This window comes from Camellia sinensis, chromosome 2 (genome assembly GCF_055761805.1).
Source record: "Camellia sinensis isolate YWXY chromosome 2, ASM5576180v1, whole genome shotgun sequence".
Lineage (NCBI taxonomy): Eukaryota > Viridiplantae > Streptophyta > Magnoliopsida > Ericales > Theaceae > Camellia > Camellia sinensis.
The window spans coordinates 190,262,491-190,289,202 of record NC_138962.1 but is presented as its reverse complement, the minus strand read 5'-3'; the positions used below and the strand labels follow the sequence as shown (position 1 = coordinate 190,289,202).

General features: G+C 32.8%; 2 protein-coding genes across 3 annotated transcripts; one reads left to right on the top strand and one right to left on the bottom strand.

Moving 5' to 3' along the window:
• Positions 1–280: 280 nt before the first annotated feature.
• Positions 281–14,603, top strand: LOC114292831 (uncharacterized). 2 transcript variants are annotated; one of them, XM_028236851.2, is made up of 10 exons: positions 292–934; positions 1,053–1,131; positions 3,039–3,148; positions 5,498–5,566; positions 5,760–5,875; positions 6,042–6,096; positions 12,293–12,413; positions 13,139–13,186; positions 13,431–13,525; positions 14,163–14,603. In XM_028236851.2, the coding sequence occupies exons 2-10, from the start codon at positions 1,107–1,109 to the stop codon at positions 14,262–14,264; spliced, it is 741 nt and encodes a 246-aa protein (XP_028092652.2). In that variant the 5' UTR covers positions 292–934; positions 1,053–1,106; the 3' UTR covers positions 14,265–14,603. The 2 variants fall into 2 exon arrangements, with proteins under 2 accessions (XP_028092651.2, XP_028092652.2); XM_028236850.2 differs by lacking the exon at positions 1,053–1,131 and having other exon boundaries at positions 281–934.
• A 681-nt stretch (positions 14,604–15,284) lies between these two features.
• Positions 15,285–18,219, bottom strand: LOC114292832 (nucleoside diphosphate kinase 1). Its single transcript, XM_028236852.2, has 4 exons — positions 17,924–18,219; positions 17,291–17,339; positions 16,786–17,017; positions 15,285–15,701 (listed from the first exon to the last, which is right to left on the bottom strand). The coding sequence occupies exons 1-4, from the start codon at positions 17,972–17,974 to the stop codon at positions 15,587–15,589; spliced, it is 447 nt and encodes a 148-aa protein (XP_028092653.1). The 5' UTR covers positions 17,975–18,219; the 3' UTR covers positions 15,285–15,586.
• Positions 18,220–26,712: the final 8,493 nt, after the last annotated feature.

Genomic DNA, 26,712 nt, shown 5'->3' with positions numbered 1-26,712 from the left:
TAGTTAAAAAAATAACATAATTAAAAATATATACAATAAACTCTTTTTAAACATGTGCCTATAACCTAAGAATTTTGATACAGATTCGTACAAAACAGAATTCCCACGACCAATACACTAGTATGAGAGATGAAAAAAATAAAAAAAATAAAATACATGCATGTAATCCACATCAATCAGGAGTAATCGACGTCAACCATTTTTTAGAATCTAAAGTATTAATTTTTTATAATCGCTCATATTCATATTCATATCTATATCAATACATCAAATAATACCCACCTTTTTTTTATATTTTTTTATATTTACCCCCCCTCTCTCTCTCTCTCTCTTTCCCTTCAAACGGCCGCAACAGCCATCCCAGCATATATTCCCTCCCTCCTCCTCCAGAGAGAAGAAGAAATCCAACAACATATACATATAGAGAGAGAAAATCTCTGTATATATATACATGTAGAGAGAGAGAGAGAGGCCTCTCATGGCGTTGGTGTCGTAGCAGATCTTGAATCCCTACCCCTTCTCTACGAATAAAATCGCACATTCTCTTCAAGAACCTGTTCTGCTATTTCAAGAACTAGTTCGGGATCGACGAGACAGCGTTCGTTTGATCCATTTTTTTTTTCTGTCGATACATTTGGTTCGAAGAAGCATAATAATTCCTCGTTCTGAATCTCTGGTATTTTGAATCAGTTATTGCTGTTTTGTGATCAAATCACTACATTTTCGAGAGAGAGAGAGAGCTTGGTGAGCTGTGTAGTAGGGGAAATTGGAAGTGTGTTGTCGTTTGCTCTGTTTTTTTGTGTTAAAATTTGAAGGAGTTGTTCAATTGGAATGGCGTTTTAGTTGATTTTGAAGGCCGACATGGATGATCGAGGAGGTTCATTTGTAGCTGTTAGGAGAATTTCGCAAGGCAACACCTGCCATTCAACTTCTGGTATATTCTGTGAACTAGTTATTATTATACCTATAAAACACTAATTTTTGGCACCTCTCTGTCTCTATTCTCTCTCTCTCTCTCTCTCTCTCTCTCTCTCTCTCTCTCTCTCTCTCAGGAATGATTTATACAAGTTCGGATCTGTCGATTGAAATTAGTTCATATAAGATTCATGCCTACTTGCATTGATATTTGTGGTGAGTGAGCGAGCTGCTTGCAGCTATTAATGTCTCCTTGAATTTTGTCTCAATTTAAAAAAATAAAAAATAAAAAATCTTTCATATATGATATGAGTGTATTTAACACAAGTATGCAAACAACTCAACGCTTTTGTTTTGATTTTTGGGAAATTTAGACAATGAGGGGACTCGGCAGTACATTGAACTGATTTTTGTTGTTAGTTGAGCAGATCCTGTGAGACTAATGAGTTGTCAAGTTTGCTGTCATTATTTTATTATGATTATTGTTATATATATATGTTTTGTGAGGTATTATTATCAAGCAAAATCGTGTATTTTGGGTTAAACTGGTGATGTTCCAGGGAGTTCATGTTTACGTTGGAAGACATATTGGTTACACATTTCATGATACATGATAGCCAGTGCTTGAATAGTTGTCAAATTGTGATACAAATCATGTATAGTTTTTTTTTAATTGCGTAGTGTATAATTGTGTTGTAAGATATGTATGGTGAATCGTAAGATATTGACAACACTCATATTAGGTGAATTTTGATTCACACAAACACCCCCCCCCCCCTCCTTTTCTTTTTGTCGGGTCAGGGAAGGAGGGTCTTTGTCCAGTACATCCTTTTCTTTAATTTTCAATTATTAGTGTGGATCCCTCTAAGCATGGACACTTCTACGAAGGTGGTATATGTATCCATGTCGTGTCCGTGTCAAACAACGACATCCGTTGGACACTTCCCAACACTTGTCAAAACGTGTCCTATCTTTTAAAATGCTTTTTTAGATCAGGACACTCTTCAAACACTCATGTCTATTGCTTAAATGCACATGTCCACCGATTAGACACACATGAAGCTAATTATAAGTTTGAACTAAAAAACTTGAGATACAATAATTAAAAAAAAATGTAAATTTATAAAATAAGTGTTATATTACATTTTTTTTTATTATCTTTGAATGATATATTCATGTATATAATATATAATAAATATATAAAATTATATATTTCGTACGTGTCCCCTACATATCTTGTCTTGTATTTTTTGAAAATCAATGTGTCGGCGTATCCGTATCGTGTCACGTGTTCATGTCTATGTTCGTGCTTCTTAGGTTATACGTCATGTTCCTTGGCGCCATTTGCCCACTTTAATTTCATCAATTTTGTAACCATTCATTCTGTTCTATTAGTTATTCATTTTTTCCCGAATCTCATGTGTTTGTTCTGCAACGTTGAAGCTCAAATTCATCTAGCTTCCTCCATTATTTTTGTAAAACGGGCCAGCAAAAATGGCTACATGAATGATTTGCACTGGATAGAAGATGAATTTATAGCAAATAGTGTCTCATTTGGACTTTGTTCTCTTTTTTTGTCTTTGGACTTTGGTCTCTCTTTCTCCTTTTTGTTGGTATGATTTGGGTGGTAGAACAAAATTTCATTTAGTTCGTACTGTTTTTATTTCTCTCTTTCAGCTACATTGTTTACTTCGTAATAATATTCAACGTGTTACAGTTAGTAATGAGTCAAAGCATATTAGTATATTACTCATCAGTCACCTCTTTAGGGGAGATGATGTGGTAACAGTATATGAGTTTGTTATTGAATAACAAAGTAACTGATTAGTGGATTATATGTTCTGTATTCTTAGTTATCAGTTTATCTAATAGAGCTGATTTTAGTTTTGATATCTGTTTACCTTTTCCCCTGGAGTTAATTTTGAGCATACTTTATGAACTTTATGTAGAGTTGTTTAGACTTGTATATACAATTTACCTTAAGAATTGAACATGAAGCATATGTGCTCAAAAAGATGGAACCATGAGCTTATCTGTCAAAAGGTCAATTGGTTGATATGTAACATGTCATGATATGTTGTTATTTCACTTGTTTGAAGACATATGACTCTGTTCTGTTACAGCTGAGGTTGTGGCAGGATCAGCAGCATGGCTTGGCAGAGGTCTTTCTTGTGTATGTGTCCAAAGGAAAGAGAGTGATGCTCGCCCATCATTTGATTTGACTCCTGCCCAGGTAACAAACATTCTAATGATGCAATTGTGTGATGTTCATTCTCTTTATTTCTCTCCATGATACTATATGAATTGGCCCTAATATCCATATTTTATTCATGATATTAGGTATTGGCCTGATATCCAAGTTATTTTGAATTAAGTTGAAGCAGAAACCATAGCAAGAATGATTTGCACACCTTGATATTGCCTTTTAGACCTGTGTGATTAGCAATTTTTTATTAAATAAAATGAAATCTAATGAAATAACATTTAATTTAATTTTTTTTAATGGATAATGACATGCCATCTGTTGGCAGTCAGTAGATGTTGAATGACAATGATTTATCCAAAATTGATTTCACTTATCAAAAAATAAGCATCCAAAATTATTTTTGAGGTGATTTTTTGATGACATTATTAGTACTTCAATTTGTTTCCTATTTCAGCATATCATCCTGCATCAATCATTTTTGAATTCTTTCTTTGAAATTTTAAGGAGATAACTGTGTGTTTTTCTTTATTTGTTAGTTTTGCACCGTTTTCTTGTAGATGAGTACACATTTGACAAATGGTTAAACTCTATAACACGAGACTGTATGATATGATAAAGGGGTTTCCATGAGAGGTTTGTGTTTGTCAATGTGAGAACTCGGGCATCTAAAATGGCTTACTTGTATGATTCCCATCTTCTGAATCATTGTTTTGTCTTTGTTACCATAGTTGTTTAGAGTACTAACCTCTTATAAATGTGTCACTGGAAATTTTGTTTTTAAACTTGACTACTTTCTATGTCATTTTGTAGTCTTATTTTATTTCAATTTTCAGTAGGATTTCCCATCGTTCTTCTTGAGATCCCTTATTTCCTACTTCAGTATTTACTTACAAAATGAACTTTAAAAAAAAAAAGAAAAAAAAAAAGAATTGTTTGAACAGCTGCTGAACGCTACACAAAAATTTGGATGGAGTTTCACTAGTTTTCAATAAGATGATGTCATGAACTTGTATAACCCATTTATGCAAGTGCAACTCATACCATCATACAAGCTCAAGAAATTGAATTGAATAATTGAAAGGCATGCACCGGCCAGTGACTGAAAAGTGAATAGACATTATAGATCCAAAAACCAATTACTAACAGCAGATGTTAAAGTTCTAATAAGCTTTTGAAGTTAAGAACAAAATGGATTATCAACGATAAGCAAATAACAAAGTTACTACAATTAATCCAAATTGGTCTGCAAGATCATTATAGTTGTAATATAAATTTGAATTTAGTAACTGCAACATTGTCTAGCCTATTATCTTTTTTCCCTTCAAAATTCATATTCAAAAGTTGTCCACATTTGTGTAATTATCAAATAATAAAAAATTCTAAGACTCTGTTGGATTAGGACTTAAGAAGCATGGACATGGACACGCGACGCAACACGGATACAACATGAACACGCCGACATGCTAATTTTCAAAAAATGCAGGACACGACATGTGGGGGACACGCATAAAATATATAATTTTATATATTTATTATATATTATATATATATGAATATATCATTCAAAGATAATAAAAAATATAATATGACAATAATTCTTATTAATTTATATGGTTTTTGTTTTATTATTGTATCTTAAGGCCAAGTTTGGGAAGACTAAATAAGTGCACTTTTTGTCTTTTTGGACTAAAAAATTGAGGTTGAAAATATGGATGTTTGGGTTAACTTTTTGACTTTTTATTGAAAAATGTGTAATAAAAAATTGTAAAAATTGATTTGTAGGGAAAAATTTGAATTGGGAGTTGTGCAGCCGTAATTGTTGACTTTTGGTGAATAGTGTTAACTTTTTAACTTTTTGAGTAACTTTTTGGCTTTTTGACTTTTTGGGAATATCCCAAACTTGGCCTAAGTTGTTTTGTTCAAACTTATAAATAGTTTCACCTGTGTTTAATTGTGCGTTTAAGCGATAGATATGTGTGTCGTCCAAGTGTCCAGAGAGTGTCTGGGTCTTTAAAAAAAAATTAAAAAATAGGACATGTTTTGAAGAGTGTCGGACATGTGTTGGGAAAGTGTCCAAAGAGTGTTAGTGTCTAACACGAACACGATATGCATACGTCACATTCTTGAAAGTGTCCATGCTTCTTAGACCATGACCAATTAGAATTGCTAAAAATAGGGGCATGTGTTGATGATACTTGCTGGGTATGCTCAAAATATACATACAGAAACAACTAGAGCAAGTAAAAACCTTGTGCCTGAATGAGTATTTTACGATACTCATGCCTTGCTCGTTTTTATTATATTTTTTCCCGACCCTTTTATGGGTTTGATTTAATGATTAAAAAATCCTTATTATTTTTGACTTTGGTGCTTCAGGAGGAATGCTTACAAAGGTTACAGAACCGTATAGATGTTTCTTATGATAGTTCAATCCCAGAACACCAGGTGCTTCTTTGGCTCAAAATTCAGTGAAATGTTCAGAAATGCTATAATTTGTTGAGTTAAACGCATGTTTTCAAGTTTTTTTTTTTTCAATTGTTATGGGCTATTAACTTGTTCAATTAATGCATTGAATTCATTTATTTATATTGAAACTCAAAGAATGAATTCATTCTTTACTATTGTTGTGCTGTTGTAGGAAGCCTTGAGGGCTTTGTGGAATGCTTCCTTTCCGGAAGATGAGTTTTGTGGTTTAGTATCTGAACAGTGGAAAGAAATGGGTTGGCAAGGAAAAGATCCATCCACAGACTTTAGGTACAACAGTATTTCCGTTGTTTTTCCTCTGGATCTTTTTTAAGCTTGTGGTCTTATGTACTTTTGCTTTATTTATTTTTGATACGCAGAATCTCTCTCTCTCTCTCTCTCTCTCTCTCTCTCTCTCTCTCTCTCTCTCTCTTTAACATTTGGATTTTTCCTGCAGGGGTGGTGGTTTTATATCACTGGAGAACTTGTTATATTTTGCTAGGAATTTTCCGGTACGAGTAATTCTCCATTATGCGATCTCCATTAGGGATGGCAATGGATAACCTACCCTGTGGGTATCCATGGAGACCCAACCCAAATACATGGGTTTTCCCCTCTTTTTCTTATCCATTGGGTAGGGTAGGTGATATTCTTTAAATACCCACAGGGGATGGGTTGGGGATGGGTACCCACTAATTTCCCCATATTTTTTTTTTTTTTTTTTTTTTTTTTTTAAGATTCACAACTAAAACTAAATATACATTCAATCTTTTTTCTTTTTTTTATTTATTTATTTTTTCAGGTTCACAACCATTTTTTTTTTTTTTTTAAGATTCACAACTAAAACTAAATATACATTCAATCTTTTTTTTTATTATTATTTATTTATTTTTTCAGGTTCACAACCATTTTTTTTTTTTTTTTTTTTTTTAAGATTCACAACTAAAACTAAATATACATTCAATCTTTTTTCTTTTTTTTATTTATTTATTTTTTCAGGTTCACAACCATTTTTTTTTTTTAGATCCACAACCAAAGCTAAATATACCTCTAATCTTTTTTTATTTTATTTTTAAGGTTCACAACCATTTTTTTTTTAATTTTTAAGATTCACAACAAAATTCGTGGGGGACTAAAGGAAAAAGATGGAGGATGGATTGGGTGTGGTAATGCATAGATATCTTAAAATGAGTGGTTCAGATTTGTTAAAGGTATAATTAGATTTTGGATAAATTAAAATGAATTGTTCAAATTTGCTAAGAGAAAGATGGTTTAATGTCTAAATTGTCTGTGGCTAACAATTCCTTGTTTATGCCCTGATGCAATTTAATATGAGTCTTATAACACTTTCTTCAAACAAACTTTTTGATTTTCTCAAAATTATATATTTGATTATTATAAAACAAACTTTTTAATTAATTAATTAATGTGCATTTGATTTTGTTGTTGAACCAAATAAAATAAAATAAGATTGAATGTATATTTAGCTTTTGTTGTGAACCTTAAAAAAATAAAAAATAAAATAAAAAAATAAGTTGTTAACATTAAATATATTAAAAAAGAAAGAAAAAAGATTGAAGGTATATTTAGCTAAAACCTTTATAAAAAAAAGACAAAAGAAAAACAAGAAGGTTGTTAACATTAAATATATTAAAAAAGAAAGAAAAAAGATTGAAGGTATATTTAACTTTTGTTGTGAACCTTAAATAAAAAAAAATAAAAAAATTGTTAACATTAAATATATTAAAAAAGAAAGAAAAAAGATTGAAGGTATATTTAACTTTTGTTGTGAACCTTAAAAAATAAAAAAATAAAAAAATAAATAAAAAATAAATAAAAAATTGTTAACATTAAATATATTTAAAAAGAAAGAAAAAAGAATGAAGGTATATTTAGTTTTTGTTGTGAACCTTAAAAAAAAAAAAAAAAAAAAAAAAAAAAAAAAGTGGTTGTTAACATTAAATATAAAAAATAAAAATGGGGATTAAAGTGGGTTGGGGAAAATCCATACCCATTAAAAAATGGGGAGGGTGGTACCCATGGGGAATGGGGAATGGGGAATGGGGAAAATTTATTATAGGGGAATGGGGATGGGGAATTAATATCCACCCCATTGCCCCCCATTGCCATTCCTAATCTCCATCGCTCCCTCCCTCCCTCACTCTATATCTGCTTCTCTAGATTTTGTCTTGGTGGATTACCAAACCTCTTGTGTGATAATTTTGCATAAGCTAGTCTGGCCCAATCTGAAATTCCCATTTCTTCCTTTTTCTGTTGCATGTTTTGCGTATGAGCTAATACATTCATGACAACTGTTCTATTCGTAAGTAAATAAGATATTCATGACAACTGTTGTATTTTTAAATAAATTAAAAGTGATTCATGTGGGAATTAAATTATTGAATCCAAATCCAACATTATGGGTTCATATGAGGATAGGGCTAAGACTTGACAAACCTAATTTGGATTGGAAATGTGTGGCTAGGTTGGTTCACTAGGGTCAAACCATTGGTCTCTCTTCCTATGAAATTAGGATTGAAATTCTGAAGGTATCTACACATTTTGGGGATTGGGAGATAGAACATACATGAATACTTATTTGTGTCTTCTATATCTATATGATATTTGTAAATGATTTAACTGAAAAAGGAAGTTGGAGATTTGAATTTTGAACTTTGATTTGAGTCTAGAAATGAATTATATTCTAAATATGTTAAATTGAATAAGTAATGTTGCATTAATGTTTTTATGACAAAAATGTTAAAATCCACCTACTCTCCACCTACTTCACCCACTTAAACCTACTCCACTAAACCTAATCCACTACACACTCCACTTCACCTACCTCCACTTCACCACACACTCCACTTCACCTAACCCACTATCACCTCCACTACACCTACTACCACATTTTCTTCTATATATAGATTGTATAGGAATTGTAATTAATCAATCTTGTAATACAGAATCATCACAATCAATCAATAATACAATTCTCTATTTCTCTTTATACATTAAATTTCTACATGGTATCAGAGCAGGTTTAGAACCTACTATTTTCGCTTCCCCGGCGGGCGGCAACCTCACCTTAGCCGCCCGCCGGACCTCAACCTAGTCCGCTAAGATTTTTTTACACATACCTCGCCAAAGCAAAACCTCCAACAAGCACTCATCTCCTTCCAATGGCTGCGGCGGGAGGGGCTTCTTCGGACGTGACCGAAGGACCAGTTCTCAGCCTCATCAACAAGCGTCTTGTTTGCAGAGACCCCAGATGATAGTTCCATACATCAACAAATCTGGTTCGATGCTCTTTCCTTTCATTTCTTTCAAGATAACAGTGGCATTCTCCATCTGTTTTGCCTTAATATACCCATGAACAAGGACAGTATAGAGTTGCTGGTTTGGAGCTACCTTGGCTTTCAGCATTGCTGTAAAAACTTCTCCAGCTTCCTTCATCCTCCCTTCTTCACATAGACCATCAAGTAAAGCTGTATACGTAATGATGTTCAGCTCGACACTTGCCTGCAACACTAGTTGAAGTTTGATCCAGCGATTGACTGGGTACCTCACCATTTTTCCTCTGTAATGCGCTCTTCACATTCTTTGATCAAGTTGGTGAATCTCAAATCTCACTTGACCGATTTCTCTCTCTCTGTGGTCCCTTTCTCTCCCTAGACCCACTTTAATTATACACATGATTCCCTTTCTTTTCTTTATTCTCCACCCAGGCAACAATTCAGAATATAACCACATGATTCCCTTTCTTTTCTTTTCTTTATTCTCCACCCACACAACTTTATACCCAACTCTCCAATATATTAGATATATAATATATATACCAGCCACTCTTTCTGTTTTTTTGCGAAACCAATTATAAAAAAAAAATAAAAAAAAAAATAAATAAATTAAAAAAAAAAAAAAAAAAGGTTACTCACGTGATCCACCAAGACCACTCCACTTTCTTTTCTTTTACTATATATATAATATATATATATGTATATATTTATTATCATATATTACTTTTGCACAACCTCATATCATTTTTTCTTTTTCTCCTGACGCAGCTGCGTCACTCTTTCCCTTTTGCACTCCACTCCAATTTCTTTATTTTTTTATCTTTTCTTTTTCATTTCCAACACACACAAAAAAACAAAAAAAAAAAAAAAAAAAACAAAACCCAAAATCATTTACAAATTTGCACAACACACCATATTTTATTCATCTCAGGGATCAACCCCGTTCACTATTTTACATCCAAAAAAAAAAAAAAAAAAAAAAAAAAAAAAAAAAAACAAACAAACAAACAAACAAAAACCACATCCATAGGCAGAATTTTTCTTCTCTACTCTGCTGCAGGTCTCTTCTTTTTGCCTCCGTCTTGGGCGGTCCTTGACGGTATTGCCTCCGTGTTTCCCACTCCATTGAGCATGTTCACTCCCTGCTCCTCCACTGCAGCATATGGAGGCCCTCCAAATCGGAACATCACGGTGGCCTTCCGCTTCAGCTCCTTGTTTTCTGTCTTTAGCACACTTATCTCTGCTCGCGCATCCTTATACATGCGTTGGAGCAGAGCCAGCTGGGAGTTTAAATGCTGCACCTCATTTGTTCTACTCTGCAGCCGGTTCGACAAGTTTGTGACCGCCGTCATGCTTTCCACACATGCCTTCAGAGTATACTGATTGGCCTCCACATCCGACTGCACTGCCATTCTTTGCTCCACCGACCGCATCGGAAAGTTCAACGGAGCAAACTCCGGGGTGTTTGGTTGAGGTTCACTGGCCACCGCACCAGTTATTTCTCTTGTGGGCTCGTTCAGTTCTGGAAAGAGCGTGAGCAGGTTCTGGGTAGCTGGACGGGAAGAAGAGGCCATGTTTTTGGGTTGCTAAGTGTTTCAGCGAAATAGCAATTTCACACTGGTAATGTTCGGAAGGGTTGGTGACAGAATGGCAACAGAGTGTTCCAGAATCTCTTTCTCAGAAACGGAAGAGTTTTTTCAAAGGATTTTCGGCGGTTTCAGACTGGTTTGCACAGCCTCTGCCTCAACCTTGGTTAAATAGTCGAGGCAGCCACGCGCATCGCGCGCCTCTTACCACCAGCCGACAAACGGGCACGCAAGCCAAGGCGCCCACGTGCCTCGCCATCATGTCCGGCACACCTTTTGATGAATTGGGCACGCCTTTTGATGGCACGCCTTTTGACAAAATTGGGCACACCTTTTGAGGGTGCCACTTTTACAAGGGTCCGACAAGACTCTATAAACTGTCCCGACATTTGATACCGGTTAGCTTTTTCAAGGGTCCGACAAGACTCTGTAAACTGTCCCGACATTGATTCCGGTTAGCTCCTTTATGGGTCCGACAAGACTCTGTAACCTGTCCCGACATAGATTCCGGTTAGTTTCTACAAGGGTCCAGCAAGACTCCGTAAACTGTCACAACATTGTCTTCTACAACGGTCCGACATGACCCCATAAACTGTCTTCTACAACGGTCCGACATGACCCCATAAACTGTCTTCTACAAACGGTCCGACATGACCCCATAAACTGTCTTCTACAACGGTCCGACATGACCCCATAAACTGTCTTCTACATCGGTCTGACACCGCCATCCAGTGTCCTCTACACCGTTATGACACCACCATACAGTGTCCTCTACATGGTTATGACACCCCCATACAGTGTCCTCTACAACGTTATGACACCACCATCCAGTGTCTTCACCAATGGTCTGACACGACCATACAGTGTCTCTTATCCTCTTTTATTTTTATGTATTTTCTTGTTTTGTTACTCTCTCCAAACTCAAGTTGGTTAGTTCCTATCCCCCTTGAGTTTGCGGGGGGCTGTTAAAATCCACCTACTCTCCACCTACTTCACCCACTTAAACCTACTCCACTAAACCTAATCCACTACACACTCCACTTCACCTACCTCCACTTCACCACACACTCCACTTCACCTAACCCACTATCACCTCCACTACACCTACTACCACATTTTCTTCTATATATAGATTGTATAGGAATTGTAATTAATCAATCTTGTAATACAGAATCATCACAATCAATCAATAATACAATTCTCTATTTCTCTTTATACATTAAATTTCTACAAAAAATATACAGTTTTCATTGTTCAGAAAATAATTTATATATTGGTCAACATGCTTGCATGATGTGCGTTGCTACTGTGTAGAATCAATTGTACAATGAATTGAACTGTCAGGAAGAAGCAGACATTTTATTTGAAGAGACTTCATGTATTAAAAATATTGTGAAGAAACTTTGATAACTAGAGGTGTGCTCCTTTCTGTGTTGGGCCCAAGTGTCGCATGAAGCATCTTGCTTTCCATTGGCTGTTGCTTCCTTTGTGTAATTCATTTTGATACTGAAAGTTACAGGCATATGCTCACTGAGCATCTATGGGAGATGTATCAGTCACATTCATTTTCCGCGCACTGGAGCATGTTTTTAGAATTTTAACTGCTTGAGAATCAGCTGAAATTTTCTTCATCAGGCATTGCATATATGGCTCACTTATATAACAACTCATTTGAGCCATATCAGACTCCATTTATGGGAGTATGTGTTTTGTTTTAATCAAGCATAACATTTTTTCAGACTCCATTTTATTTTTTTATTTTTTTTGTTTTTATCTCGATTATGGTGCAATTCATCCATGTAAAAATGGTCAAATATTTTCTGCAGAAATCCTTCCAGGATCTTCTTCGAAAGCAGGAAGGTGATCGTTCCATATGGGAATATCCTTTTGCTGTTGCTGGTGTGAACATCACGTTCATGCTTATTCAGATACTTGATCTTGAAGCAGGTCTTTCTTATTTTCTCATTTATAACATGTCAATCTTCAACTGGACAACAGAAGACTTTCAAAACTAATAACAATCTGAATGGAACTTATTTTTTTTGTTTCCTTGTTTTCCGATTCTTTGTGAAACCAATGTCAATTCCTGTTATGCATCCTTGCTTCTCATTGTTGTATTTTGGTATTGGTTGAGAAAGCAGCCAGTTCAAACCCCCAGGGAGAACAAACCATTTTTTGTGCTATAAATTTAGTTGAAAGTTGATTATTCTATACTTGGTAGAAATAGTTTATTCTATAATTTTGTTGCATTTGTATAAGTATTTTTGTTTTTGGAGGCAACTTTGAACTAAAAACTATCTCTGGATTTTGAGAAGCAAGACTCATTTTTTGTATATTATTTGATCATCATGATGACGGCCACATATAGAATAATGCACACCACAAGAAGTAAACAAAAAGACCACTCACCCAAGAGAAACTATAAGTGTCATGTCCAGATTATGGTCTCTGGCCTGTCCATATAAAACTTCTTTGTATGGAAAGAGCATAAAATTTTGGATGAAAATGTAAGATAAATGAATCGCAAGAATGCAGGGGATGGAGCTTTTTGCGTAGGTCATATTTTTGCATGCCTTCTAATGCATCTTAATTGGAATCTGATTCTAGAAAATATTTGATTTTGATTTTATTTGATGCAATTCATCTGCTAACTCTATGTTTCAACTCTGTAGTAAAGCCACGAAGAATGGTAGGAGCAAGTTTCTTGAAGTTTCTTTCAGGTAAGGCCATGTCTTGAGACCCCAATCGTATCTTTATTGATTAACGTTCAGACATTTCTATCAATATGGAGTTGCTCATCAAAGAGAGAATAAATTTGTGGCCTCTGGATTTTTTTTGGGCTGAATGGATTTTATTACAGGAGCTAACTACACCCTTTCCATTCAGTTTTGTTTATTGATCATCTGTTTTTCAAGTGTATTTGGTTCTAATTAAAAATTTTCTTTTCTTTTTCTTTTTTGTCAGAAAACGAATCAGCATTTGACCTTCTCTACTGTATCACGTTCAAGCTGATGGATCATCAATGGCTTTCCATGCATGCATCATACATGGACTTCAATGTATGAGTTCATTGATTACAAATATATGATTTCTTCATTGAGTCTCTGTGTTCATGATGTGTTTTAGAATACATGCTTTAAAAAAACAAATTTTAGGAAGCCATGTTACCTACTGGTCCTCCCATCACCAAAATTTGCCCCTGCATTTTTTTTCATATGACCTTTTGCACTATTCTGTGGTGTGCTGTTTTTTATTTTGTGCAGTAAGCTTGGGCCTGTGCGATATACAAATGCTAAAACATTGTGTGTCTAAATTTGATGTTAGAACCATTGTTGAGATCATGTTACATATTGCAATTACTTGTTCTATATGCTTTTTCCTGCATTTTGCTAAAGATTTAACCCGCTAGTGCTATTGCATCTACAGAAAAGCAAAATGAATTTTATTGGGTTTAAAGAACATATTTATCGGAACGTGTCTGATTTTGTTTATGACGAATCTTCATAGTGACGTTACTTACTACTAGGTTTTGAAATGTCCCAGAGTACACCTTGAGCCCCATGCCAAACTTGTGTTTCCATGATTTTTCCATTAACTTTCAAAGTGAAATTTCCTACTATTATTCTCTGCCCTTGCATATATTTTTTTTTTTTTCCCAATATGATTTCCATTATCTCATTTTTCTTTTGGTTGCAGTCGGTGATGAAAGCTACTCGCCGTCAGCTGGAAAATGAGCTTCTGCAAGAGGACATAACACGGCTTGAAGACTTACCCTCGTACAGCCTTCTCACACGATAGTTTAGTACTTTTGTGAGATTCAGAGCAAAGATGACTTTTGTAAGAAACTTCCCCTCCATCATCCGATACATTTGCTTCCTTTAGTCTCTTCTCTCGTGGTATTCTCGACTACTTGGTTTTTTGTTCATGATATTGTGCTTTCCAAGATAATCTTGAAGCGATGTTATATCTTCTGATTTGATTTCTCAAAAGAAAAAAGGAGGGGTTGTGTTTGTGTGATTAGGTTACAGGTTTTTGAAGAAGAAGATGCCCTATATAAGCCTTTTGTGTTGCACTTTCTGAATTGACCATGTGAGAGTTTATTATTCAATGAAAATATCACGTGTCAGTTACACTGAATTTTTACTTGAGTACCTATTCGTTCAGGCACTGGGGAAACGCTTTCCTCTTAGACTCTAAATTGGCAATTATTTCGAGTCTTATCTTAATTTTCTTGAAAATAGTTTTCAAGATTGTTGAAGGATGGGGAAAGAATATTATCAGCGTAACTTAGACAATCTGGCCTAATGCCGTGTTTGATTGCTGGTTTGAGAAGAGTTATGAAGCATAGAAATTTTACAAACATGCTGTACTTGTAACGAGTATGGATACTTTGTATGGTACTTCTGTATATATATATTGAGTACACAAAACACATACTCAACTCAAAGATATTATTTTAAATTAAAAATAAATATTTTTTTACAAATGTATCCAATCATGGCAATACCTTTTTCTAAATTTTATTGTATTGACATATACCCATGCCGTACTAACACCCATACATGTACTTTGCAGGAGAAATTATGGTTTGAGAATAGGAATTGAATTAGTAACGTTCTCAGATCAATCATGTTTCGTTGTGAACTACTTGGGACTAAAAGTCCTAAAGAGTAGTGAACTTGCTAATCCTGTCACATGAAATTGTATGATAAAAAAAAACTAATGTTTCTGTTTTACAAAAATGCAATTCATATCACCATTAAAGACACAAACAAATTCAATTAATTTTATATTTTCAACTTAATATAATCACACTAGTAAAACAATCTAATTTAGATACTATTATTAATCTCATTACTCAATCTTAGCCCGTACTCATAATTCAAATCAGGCTAATCCACACATCAAACATGGCCTGAGAAGCGTTTTGCCTTCAAAATAGTGAAAAGTAACCAGAAACAATTGCACAAATACTAATATCAACCATACAAGTTCAGGTTCTAGGAAAACAATCTCACAATCAAAGGTTTTGAAAGTCCCAAACGCAGATTAACAGTAACAAACAGGCTAGACCAAACAAGCTAGAGATGAGAAGTTATAGGTTCAACTCGGAAGAAACTTCATTCATAGATCCAATGGTGAAGGCTGCTCTGCCATTCTGCAATGCCTTCTGGGAACCACAGTGCAATCTCTTTCCTCGCACTCTCAATTGAATCGCTCCCATGAATGACATTCCTGCAAGCCAAAAGTGATGTTTCCACGTAAGATTCCCAGTACCAAAATGGTACAAATAGAATTGAGCTAAAATTATAATATAATATAGAGAACTTTCAAGCAGATCACCCTATTCTAGTACTCCAAAAAATGCAGTACCATTCTTAAAATACAGACCAGATCATTTTCCCAGACAGTATAGTGCCCCATCAGTATGGCCCTGTTTTTGAGGAGCCCATTGAAAAGGGTTTTCTTTCAAATGTTTATGTAAAGTTAAATTCTCAAGTGTACAATCAAACTAATAGTTACTATCACAAAATTTTAATATCTAAAATTGATCAATTGAGCAACTAAAGGGGTTAGGGTATGTTCAAGGGTTATCCTGCAAAAGTACCTAAAGCTATTGACCTCAGCATCATTGTTTTTGGTTAAGTACATTGACTTCAGCCATAAATGAACATAACTACCAACAAAGTTAAAAATTTCATGAACTAGATATCAACATCGTTTTGCCCCCTACTTTGTGTCACTTGGTACCATTGCTAATTTTGACACCAAGCACCTTTTAATGATTGCCAAGACTTGAGATATCTTTAGAAAAAAATGAGCAAAACCGAACATTAGGCATTTAAGGAGCAATAACCTCCTAAAAAAGAGAACAATTTCACATCTTAATGTATTAGTTCCCACTACGACTTCAATTGCTAGTGAAACAGGAGCATGATACACCGACTGTCAAAGTTTAGTACATGTTGATTTTGTGGCATGGTTTGATTGGTCCAAAGGGGTGTTATTTGTCGCAATGGTAAAAACAAATGTATGGAAAGGATGTACAGGTTAGTTTGTATCTAATCCTATTCCTCCAAATGCCGTGCGTGTGTTAACCTTTGTTGCAAAACCACACTAACCATGTACATAACAACAACATTTGAGACATTCTTATCTGCATTATATGGTTAGCACTATATTACTACCACCGGTATGATAACAGGATAAAGTTGTGAAAATGAACAAACTGATCAGTAACCATCTGGCCCATGCTCAACCATAACAAAGACAACTTTCATAATTCTATGAAATACTAGATGGGGTAATAGCAAGTTACCTGCCAATATCAATTGCAAAATCTCCACGGATGGTTCCAGGAGCAGAGTCAGAGGGGTTTGTGGCTCCAATAATCTTACGACCTGTTGTCACAACATTCTTACCATCCCAAACCATTGCAACAACAGGACCAGATATGATGTACTCAACCAGTCCATGGAAGAAGGGTTTTGCAGACAAATCCGCATAGTGCTTTTCGGCAAAAGCACGTTCCACAGACACGAGCTTCAAACCTAAATCCAAAACCAAATACCAAATGACACCAACAATATAAAAAAATAAGATTATTGTCAAATAATGTCACCACTCATTGACATCAAAACAAAGGATTGAGGAAAAACAATTCATGGGTCACATTTAGCAACCAGACAGACAAAATTTGACCATCTTCTCATTTAGCAAACAGAGAGACAAAATTTAAAATAGAACATGAAAAAATAATCTTTTAAATTTTTGGGCTAAACAGTAAAAATCAATAAGAATGGATGTGGATAAAAAAAAACTACCTTTCAAAGAGAAACCTTTCTTCTCAAATCTGCTAATAATCTCACCAACCTGAACACATATTAACATAATGATAAAATCAAATTTAGTAAATGAAAATTTTACATTAGAATTCATAAATCTAGGCTACAACCGATAAAGATCCATAAAAAGCGTAAAAAAAAAAAAAAAAAAAGATGCTGAGAAAACAAAGGGAAGAGGAAAAAAAAAATTGAATTTTTATTTCTCATATCAGAGAACTTATAATTTTGATTTCCAAAAAAGAACACAACCCAATTCAATTAAGCAAAATACAATTTCACTGGATTCTCTAATCAATGAAAAATCAAAAAACTTTTTTCTAATCTTCAGCTACATTTTCTCAGCTACCAAGTACCAAAATTGCACATGGAAAACTTGAAAGCCAGAAAGAGATGCGATTTCAAGAGGTTAAACAAGCAATAAGGTATCAAATTCTCTTATTTTTCTCAGCATCCAAACATTACAACCAAAACCTTTTATCATGAATTCAAGTAAAATTTAAATAGTTGTTGGGATCTTCATATAGAGTTATAGACAAAGATCGATCCTCTAATAGACAAAAAAAATAAAATAAAATAAGACAAAAAAAGATAGGAGTGTGAGGACTCTCTCACCAGGCCTCTTTGGACACCATCAGGTTTGATCATGATGAATGTCTGCTCCATCTTTGTCCTCTGAATGTACTCTCTCTCTCTCTCTGTCTGAAGTTGAAAGCAGTGATGAGTGCGACAGACAAGGCAAGCGAGACGAAAGTTGTTTATATATGGTGTGTGGCTCCGAATCAAAACCCTAATGTTAATGATAGGAGGAATATCCGTTTTACGCTTTTTTTTTTTTGAAAGAAATATGTCCAGAAAAAAAAAAAATGGTGAATGTGGAGCTTGTTTTCTAATTCAGTGAAAAATATTTACTGTGTTTGTTTTGAGTTTTTTGAATTAAATTTTTTGAAAATTGATTTTTTTAGTTTTTGTATTTTTTTTGTTTTTAGTGAATATTTTTTAAATTTTAAACATTTTTTTTACTTTTTTAGATGGACCTTACTTAGATGTATCTAAAAAGTAAAAAAATTGTAAAAAAATATTTTAAAAAATTAATAAATACATAAAAATATAAAAAACGTACTGAATTCTTGCATTTTTTTTTTATATTTTTGGTATTTAGTGAATTTTTAAAAGATTTTTTTTATAATTTTTTTACTTTTTAAGTGTATTTATGTGAAGTGTGTGTAAAAAGTAAAAAAATTACTTATAATATTAAAAAAATTCAATAAAAATAAAAAAACACGAAAAATAAGAAAGTAGAATTTTCTGAAAAGTGTTTTGGAAAACTAATATCAATTTTTTTTAAAAATCAAATTTAAAAAAAAATAATTATATATTAATGATAGACTTTATAAATATTAAATTACAAATTTTTTCATGAATATGAAAATATTTTTTGAAAGAACCTTTGATAAGTTCTTTTTTTCTCTTTCTTGACATACGTGGAATTGGTAAAATAAGGAGGAAATATCATTTTGTTTATAAAATTTTTATGCATTTTGTAATTTGATCCTAGATTTTTTATAATATCAATTTGCCATCTTAACTTTTAAAATTTTAATTAATTTGGTTCTTACCATCATATTTCATCTACGATCAAATGAAACTTGTTGATTTAGCATCAAATTTCATTTGAAACTTCATTTTACGTTCAAATTATATTTTAAAAATCAATTAACCTCCAAATATTAAAAAAATTTAAATTTAAATTTAAATATTTAATAAATAACATTTTATCTTAATATTGAAAAAATTAAATTTTAAATAATATATTTTGTAAAAAATATATATATATATATATATATATAATCATTATTTAGAATTTTCTTGAGACTATGAAATATAGGTACTTCAACAAACATGCCGTACTTGTACCGAGTACTTACCGACGTATGGTATTTCTATATACATATTGGGTATACAAAACATATACTCAAATTTTTTCTTCTTTATTTTTAGTGTATCCAAACATGCCTAGTATATACCTAAGCTGTGTCGTACCTATATTGAAACAAATTTTTTTTTTTACTACAGAGATAAAATAGATTTTTTTTTTCATTTTTGTTTTATGCTTAGTATAATTTTAAAATTAAGATATGACTTTTGTTTAATATAATGAAATTTAATTTTAGTTTATCTTATACCTGTACTTTTGACATTAAATGTCAATTGTATGTTAGATCTTAACATATTAAGCCATTTAATCAATTTTTGTTTTACTCCAAATTAAAAATAAATATTTTTTTACAAATGTATCAAGCCATACCCATATCTTACTATTTTTAGATTTTACCATATCGACGTACTTATATTGTACTACTACCAGTACTCATACCTGTTCTTGTGTTTCATAGGTCTTAAATTATTTCAAGTCAATCTTGAAGAAACTTATTGAACCCAAAATTTTTGACTACTCTATGTGTGTGTGCGCTCTTAATTGTAACTAGTTTTTTCTCTATATTAATTTTAATAGAATTGATCGACTAATAGTAATTTCAAAATTGAGTAGGAAAAAATTTTAAAATTCAATTACTGTCTAAAGAATACTCAACATGATTAATACTTAATTTTTTTTTTAAGATTTAAAATTTTCAATTTTGAGATTAAAAAATTATTAATTAAATGTTATATATATATATATATATATATATATATTTTAATATTTGGAGGATTAATTGATTTTTAAGGTATAGTTTGAAAGGTAAAATAAATTCTAAATAAAGTTTAATATCACGTTAGTAAGTTTTGTTTGATTATAGATGAATTGTGACGGCGGAGACTAAATTTATCAAAATTTTAAAAATTTAGAAGACAAATTGATATTATGCAAAGTTTATGATCAAATTAAAAATAAATGTATGCAAATTTAGAGAGGCAAAATAATATTTTATTCTAAGATACATTCAAAGGTCAAAGTTCAAAGATTGGCTTTGTACTCTTCCTGTCCCTTCCTGACTTTCTTCAAAAAAAAAAAAAAAAAAAAAAAATTTTGAATAATGTTTGGGATCCCCTTTTGGGGGTCACCCCCTCACCTCCTTTGTCACGTGGTAGGGGGTGATTGGTGGAGTAGGAAAAAAAAGAAAAAGAAAAAGAAAAGATAACCAATGAGAGAGAGAGGGGGTCAAAGGGGGTGGGGGGAAAAGGGGGATGAATCATTACTCAAAATTTTTTTTGCTCTATGGAGCTCCCCTACCATGGGCTAGTAAGCTACTATTTGGCTGGCACACCCACCATCCACTCTTGACATCTTGTATTACCATCGCACCCACCAGTAGCAGTTCACGGTTCCGTTAGGTCTCATATTAAGGTCAAGGTTGGCATCTTATAAATAATTTATTTTTTAATTTTTTTTATTGTATTATTTTGTTATTTTTTTACATATTTTTTTTGTAAAAAGATAAAAAGTACACTTATTTAGATCATTCCAAACAACCCCTAAATATTAAAGTGAAATTTTATTTTATTAATTTTTTAAATATTAAAATGGAACTTTATTTATTAATTTTAATAAAATTTGAAACTTTTAATAATAAGAATTTTTTTAAAAAAATTAAAAGTCTTAAATAATGTACAAGTGACTTAATAATTGAGTCACCTTGTGAACCATTCCTCTGTTAGAAATGGTTTTAGAAAAATTAGATTTTTTCAAAAATTTGGTCTAATTTTTAGGTGGGACCCATGTGTCAAAGTTAACGAGTCTAAGTGGTAACACGTTCTACGTCGCGTTGTGATTCACGTAACCATTATCGAGTGAATGAGAAATTAAAGTCAAAGTGAGCTTCATGAAAATGGCGTTTTGATGAAATTTCCATAAAGGTTTGAATTAAAGATTGTCCCACATTAGTTTGGGGAGCAGACTTTGAGTAGGTTTATAAGGCTTGGGTTTGAAACTGGGGTAGGTTCCAATGGGTACTCAAGTTTTGTAGAGGGGGGAGGTTATTGGTAAAGTGGGATAGATCCATTGGACCCAAAACAAACACGCGCGCTGTCGTCCATCCGGGCAGGCTGGGCTTGGACGCGATTGTGAGATTGGGTTGAGCTTGTTCAACACAATTCTAATTCTTTTTTGGCCAAAAACATTTGAATTTATTTTTTAATTTTGGAAAATAAATTTTGACCGTTTGAATTCAGTGTTGGCTTGCACCTTTCTGTACAGATTTTATGTCCGTTTGAACAGATTCAGTTCAAAACCCCTACCTGTTTAATTTAAATTCAAACAAATTTGTATCTGTTTAATTTAAACCGAACAAGTCTTGTATCAGTTTAAACAGGTCTGCTACCTGTTGGATTCAAACCTAACAACCACTATTTCATTTATAAATAGATAGTTCCTCATTTGGATTTTTCACTTAAATTTTCGTCCTCAATTCTGCTATTGTTCTCTCTACATTTTGCTGCATTATTTTCCTGTAAGAAAGAGTGTAAACACAATGTGTGTTTGTTGTGCAAACAGTTTATAGTGCTGCTACTGTTTGCTGTTAATCATTTTATCCTAGGAGATAGTCGTCCACAATCTGAAAACAACATAGAGAGAACTAATCTATCTTAAGGACACAGTGTTAAACACTAGACCTGATCAAAAATTTGTTCGACAAATAAATAAGGTAAGTAATTAATTTACTTTATGTTTCATTTATTTTCATCAGATTCTGATTTTGTCTTTATAATAAAATAAGAATCTGTTGTTTTATTTTATTTTATATGCTGTTTTGATTTTTGTAATCAAATAGTTTCTCTCATTTCTTTAATTTTTTGAATACAGTGAAGATTGTCCAACAATCTTAAGACAGATTTATTTTTTGTGTTTTCATTGTATTAATTTTCTGTGTTTTTACAAAGTGATATTTTGGTTGAAAATACAAATAGTAGTCATATATTGCTTGATATATAGTAGTCATATACTGTTTATTTTCTTTGACAAATAGTAGTAATATACTGTTTGTCATTAACAATTTCAGAATATTAATTTGTGTAATAGTGTTACAGAAAATTATTGTGTAGTATTTTATTTTTCTAGTTTTAGTAACTAGAAAAATAAAAATATTTTGTGTTATAATTTATTTTCTGGTTTTAGTAACTAAAAAATTAATTTGTGTTTTAGTTTTTCGGATTTTTATAATCAGATATTATGACTACCACAACTAAAAGTGGTACTCCAATTATTACAATGTCTCCGATCCCTATCTAGAACCATGTTCAAGTTCCAATAATTCATGGAGAAAAATCGAAAAAAATTAATGGTACTGAGTTTAAGAGATGACAGCAGAAAATATTGTTCTATCTTACAACTCTAAATTTGGCTCAGTTTCTCCGTGAAGAGGGTTCAGTACTCAAAGAGGATGAAAGTGATTAGCAAGTTGTTGCCGCTGTAGACGCCTGGAAACATTTTGATTTTTTGTGCAGAAACTACATCCTCAATGGCCTAGACAACATGCTGTATAATGTTTACAGCCCTTGGAAAACAGCAAAAGAATTGTGGGATTCTTTGGAGAAAAAATACAAGACAGAGGATGCCGGGACAAAGAAATTTGTTGTTAGTAAATTTATGGAGTTTGTTATGGTAGACTCTTAAACGGTAATTTCTCAAGTTCAAAGTTTTCAATTAATTTTGCATGATATTCATGCTGAAGGTATGTTCCTTAGTGAGTCTTTCCAAGTCGTTGCGTTAGTGGAAAAATTACCACCGGCTTGGAAAGATTTCAAAAATTGTTTAAAACATAAACGCAAAGAGATGACCATGGATGAACTAATTGTAAGACTAAAAATTGAGGAAGATAACCATAAAGCTGAAAAAAGAAATGGTAAGAATCTCATTGAGTCCAAGGCTAATGTGGTTGAACAAGTGCCCAAACCACATAACAAAAAGAGGAAGTTTGCTGAAGATGGTCCTAAACAAGGTGACAACAATGGCAATAAGTTCAAAGGAAAATGCTATAATTGTGGTAAGACCAGACATTAAGCCTCTAGTTGCCACTGCCCTAAGAAGGATCACGAAAGTACAAGCAAGAAGATTACTAATCGAGCCCATGTGACAGAACTAGATTACATCTCTGACGGGGTAAATGACATCAATCTCTCTACTGTGGTGTCTGAGGGTAATTTGGTTGGAAATCCCAAGGAATGGTGGGTTGACACAGGAGTAACTCGTCACATTTGCGCAGACAAGAAGATGTTCACTACATATAATGAGGCTACAAATGGTGAACAACTTTTCATGGGAAATTCTTTTGTTTCTATTGTGGCTGGACAAGGAAAAGTGATCTTAAAGATGACATCGGGGAAAGAACTTACCCTCAACAACGTGCTGCATGTACCAAACATCCGAAAAAATTTAGTTTTTGGTTCTTTGTTAAGTAAAAATGGTTTTAGGCTTGTATTTGAGTCTGATAAATTTGTATTAACAAAGAGTGGTATGTATGTTGGTAAATAATACATGAGTGATGGTCTCTTCAAGTTGAATGTAATGATTGTTGTACCAAAACTTTCTATTAATAAGAATAACACATCTTTTGCTTATATTCTTTAGTCAAATTTATGGCATTGTAGATTAGGACACATAAATTTTGATGTTCTGCGTAGATTAATTAGTTTGGATTATATACCAAAGTTTGAAATTGATCATAATAAAAAATGTGAGATTTGTAACTAAGGCTCCATTTAAATCGATTGAAAGAAAAACCGAACCTCTAGAATTAATTCATACTGATGTATGTGATCTTAAATTTATTCAAACTAGAGGAGGTAAAAAGTATTTCATAACATTTATCGATGATTGCACCAGATATTGTTATGTATGTTTACTTAGAAGTAAAGACGAAGCCTTGGAAATGTTTAAACTCTACAAAACGGAAGTTGAAAATCAACTTGGTAAAACCATTAAAATGGTTAGAAGTGATAGGAATGGTGAATATGATGCACCTTTAAATGAATTTTGTGCACAACATGACATTATTCACCAAACTACAACACCCTATTCTCCACAGCAAAATGGAATTGCTGAAAGAAAAAATAGAACCTTAAAGAAATGATGAATGCTATGTTACTAAGTTCAAGCTTATAGAAAAACTTGTAGGGGGAAGCAATATTGTTTGCTAATTATGTTCTTAACAGAATACCGCACAAGAAAACTAACAGCACTCTTTATGAATTGTGGAAAGGTCAACCACTTTCCTACAAATACTTAAAAGTGTAGGGGTGTTTGGTAAAGGTAGAAGTTCCTGTTCCGAAAAAGACTAAGATAGGACCAAAAACAATGGATTGTATGTTTATTAGTTATGCTCAGAATAGTAGTGCATATCGGTTTCTGACTTATAAATTAGAAATACCTAATATACATGTGAATACAATTATAGAGTCAAGGAATGCTATGTTTTTTGAACATGTTTTTCCTTACAATAAATGATAGGAATTAAAGTTCACATAAAAGAACTTATGATTGTACATAAAGTCAAGAGACTAATGACAATCAAACATAAGATGTCACGACCCAACCCCAAGGGGCTTAGGTTTAGAATCGCAACTTACTAATTTATTCTAATTGTAGCAAATTAAATGGCACAAGTGGAGGGAAAAAAATAACTAAATAGAAAATTTATTTCATTCCACTATTTTAATGAGAGAGAATACATCTATAGCGCTTTTATTATTTTATTACTCAACGACCGGCCATTAGGAAAAAAACAAAGGGAAGAAAAGAAAGAAGAAAAATAAAATAAAATAATAGATCAACATCAAATTCTTGTGTGGGTTCCACTACACGAAGTTACGGTCTTCCTTACCTCTCATCACCTAAAAGGATAACAGCTATAAGCACACAACAGAGTGAGAAATATTATGCCAAGAGTATAGGGAACACAAAACAACCATGTATAGTTAGTTAAGCCAAAACATTTACATAACTTAATTTGAATAAACAAATTAGTTAAGTGCAGAAACTGAAATATAGAAATTATGTAAATAAATACTCATAACCACGGTATAGAATATAATAGAACAGAGGTCATAGGAGTAACAATCAAAACAGAGGTCAATGGATCCATGACAAACAGAAGACCACAAAGTGGCCAAACAGAGGCCAATGGCTATTTAAATCCCTCAAGGCATGGGACTCCTATGGTGGTACTTACAAAACATAATTATTTATAAAATCATTGTCAAATAATTTTTAAAATTTAAACAAATATATCCATGGGTTTCAATTTAAATAAATAGAGTTCAGAAAATAATTAATATAATCAAAATATTAATATAATTTATAAAACATAGATTGCGTAAAATAATTTATGGTAACCCAAAACATACGTAAAATATATTATGGTGACTCAAGGTATAATATAACTCACCTTAATATTGAGTCTTACTATTTCCTTTCTATGTCCGTTGGTCTTTCTACCCTTCCCTCACTCTCTTTTCTGCTGATGTCCTTTTCTTTTTCTTTTTTTCTTTGTTTTTTTTTTGTTTTTTCGCTGGCCTCAACTTCACCGCCCCCCTCCTATTTATATACACATGGCTGGGACCCTTCACTAATGACCCTAAGTGATGAATCACCTCCCCCCCAGACCTAGATGAACAGATGGCTCCACTTTCATCTTCTTAGCAATATTTGCAAATCCTCTCAATTAAAAACAAATCGTCGTAATTAATTATTATTTGATTTGTTTAACTAAATCTATACATGTCAATCTTCTCACACTAATTAGTGATTAATTTAGCCCCCAACTAATTCTCTTCATCATATATTTGATAATCACAATAGCAAATTAATTTACATAGCACGTCTAGCTTAGTTATTTTATTATTTCCATTATTATTGTTCTTATTATTATTATTATTTTGCCTTCATCTTACATTGACCCTAGTTAATTGTATAATAAATTAAATTATTTTATTTTACTATCACTCCCACTAGCATTAATATTATCATGATTGGTTGTGGTATTAATTAAATATTTAGGGTGTCACATTTCTTCCCTCTTAAATAGAAATTTGTCCTCAAACTTCACGTACCTTGATTTTCGAAGAGGTGCGGATATTTGGCTCGCATTTGGCTTTCAGTTTCTCACATCGCTTCTTCAATTCGATGATTTCTCCATAAAAGTCTTTCCAGCAGTATGGTCTTGTTTCGGAGAACTTGATCACAACATTTGAGAATCTGCATTGGTTATTCTTCATAAGAGAGGTCCTCTTGAACTTCCAAGTTCTTATAGTCAACGACATGTTCTAGATCTCGGAGGTACCGTCGGAGCATCAAAACGTGGAACACATTGTGGACATTAGACAATTTAGGTGGTAGTGCAAGGTGATATGCTACAGGACCAATCTTTTCTAGTATCTCGAATGGCCCGATGTATCGTGGGTTTAAC

Excerpts from the sequence above, each read along its gene's own strand:
- LOC114292831 (XM_028236850.2), top strand. The coding sequence starts at position 862 with ATGGATGATCGAGGAGGTTCATTTGTAGCTGTTAGGAGAATTTCGCAA. Across the intron at positions 935-3,038 it reads CACCTGCCATTCAACTTCTG|CTGAGGTTGTGGCAGGATCA; the intron begins GTATATTCTGTG and ends GTTCTGTTACAG. Across the intron at positions 5,567-5,759 it reads GTTCAATCCCAGAACACCAG|GAAGCCTTGAGGGCTTTGTG; the intron begins GTGCTTCTTTGG and ends GTGCTGTTGTAG.
- LOC114292832 (XM_028236852.2), bottom strand. The coding sequence starts at position 17,974 with ATGGAGCAGACATTCATCATGATCAAACCTGATGGTGTCCAAAGAGGC. Across the intron at positions 17,340-17,923 it reads ATGGTGTCCAAAGAGGCCTG|GTTGGTGAGATTATTAGCAG; the intron begins GTGAGAGAGTCC and ends ATATGTGTTCAG. Across the intron at positions 17,018-17,290 it reads GAAAGGTTTCTCTTTGAAAG|GTTTGAAGCTCGTGTCTGTG; the intron begins GTAGTTTTTTTT and ends TTTTGGATTTAG.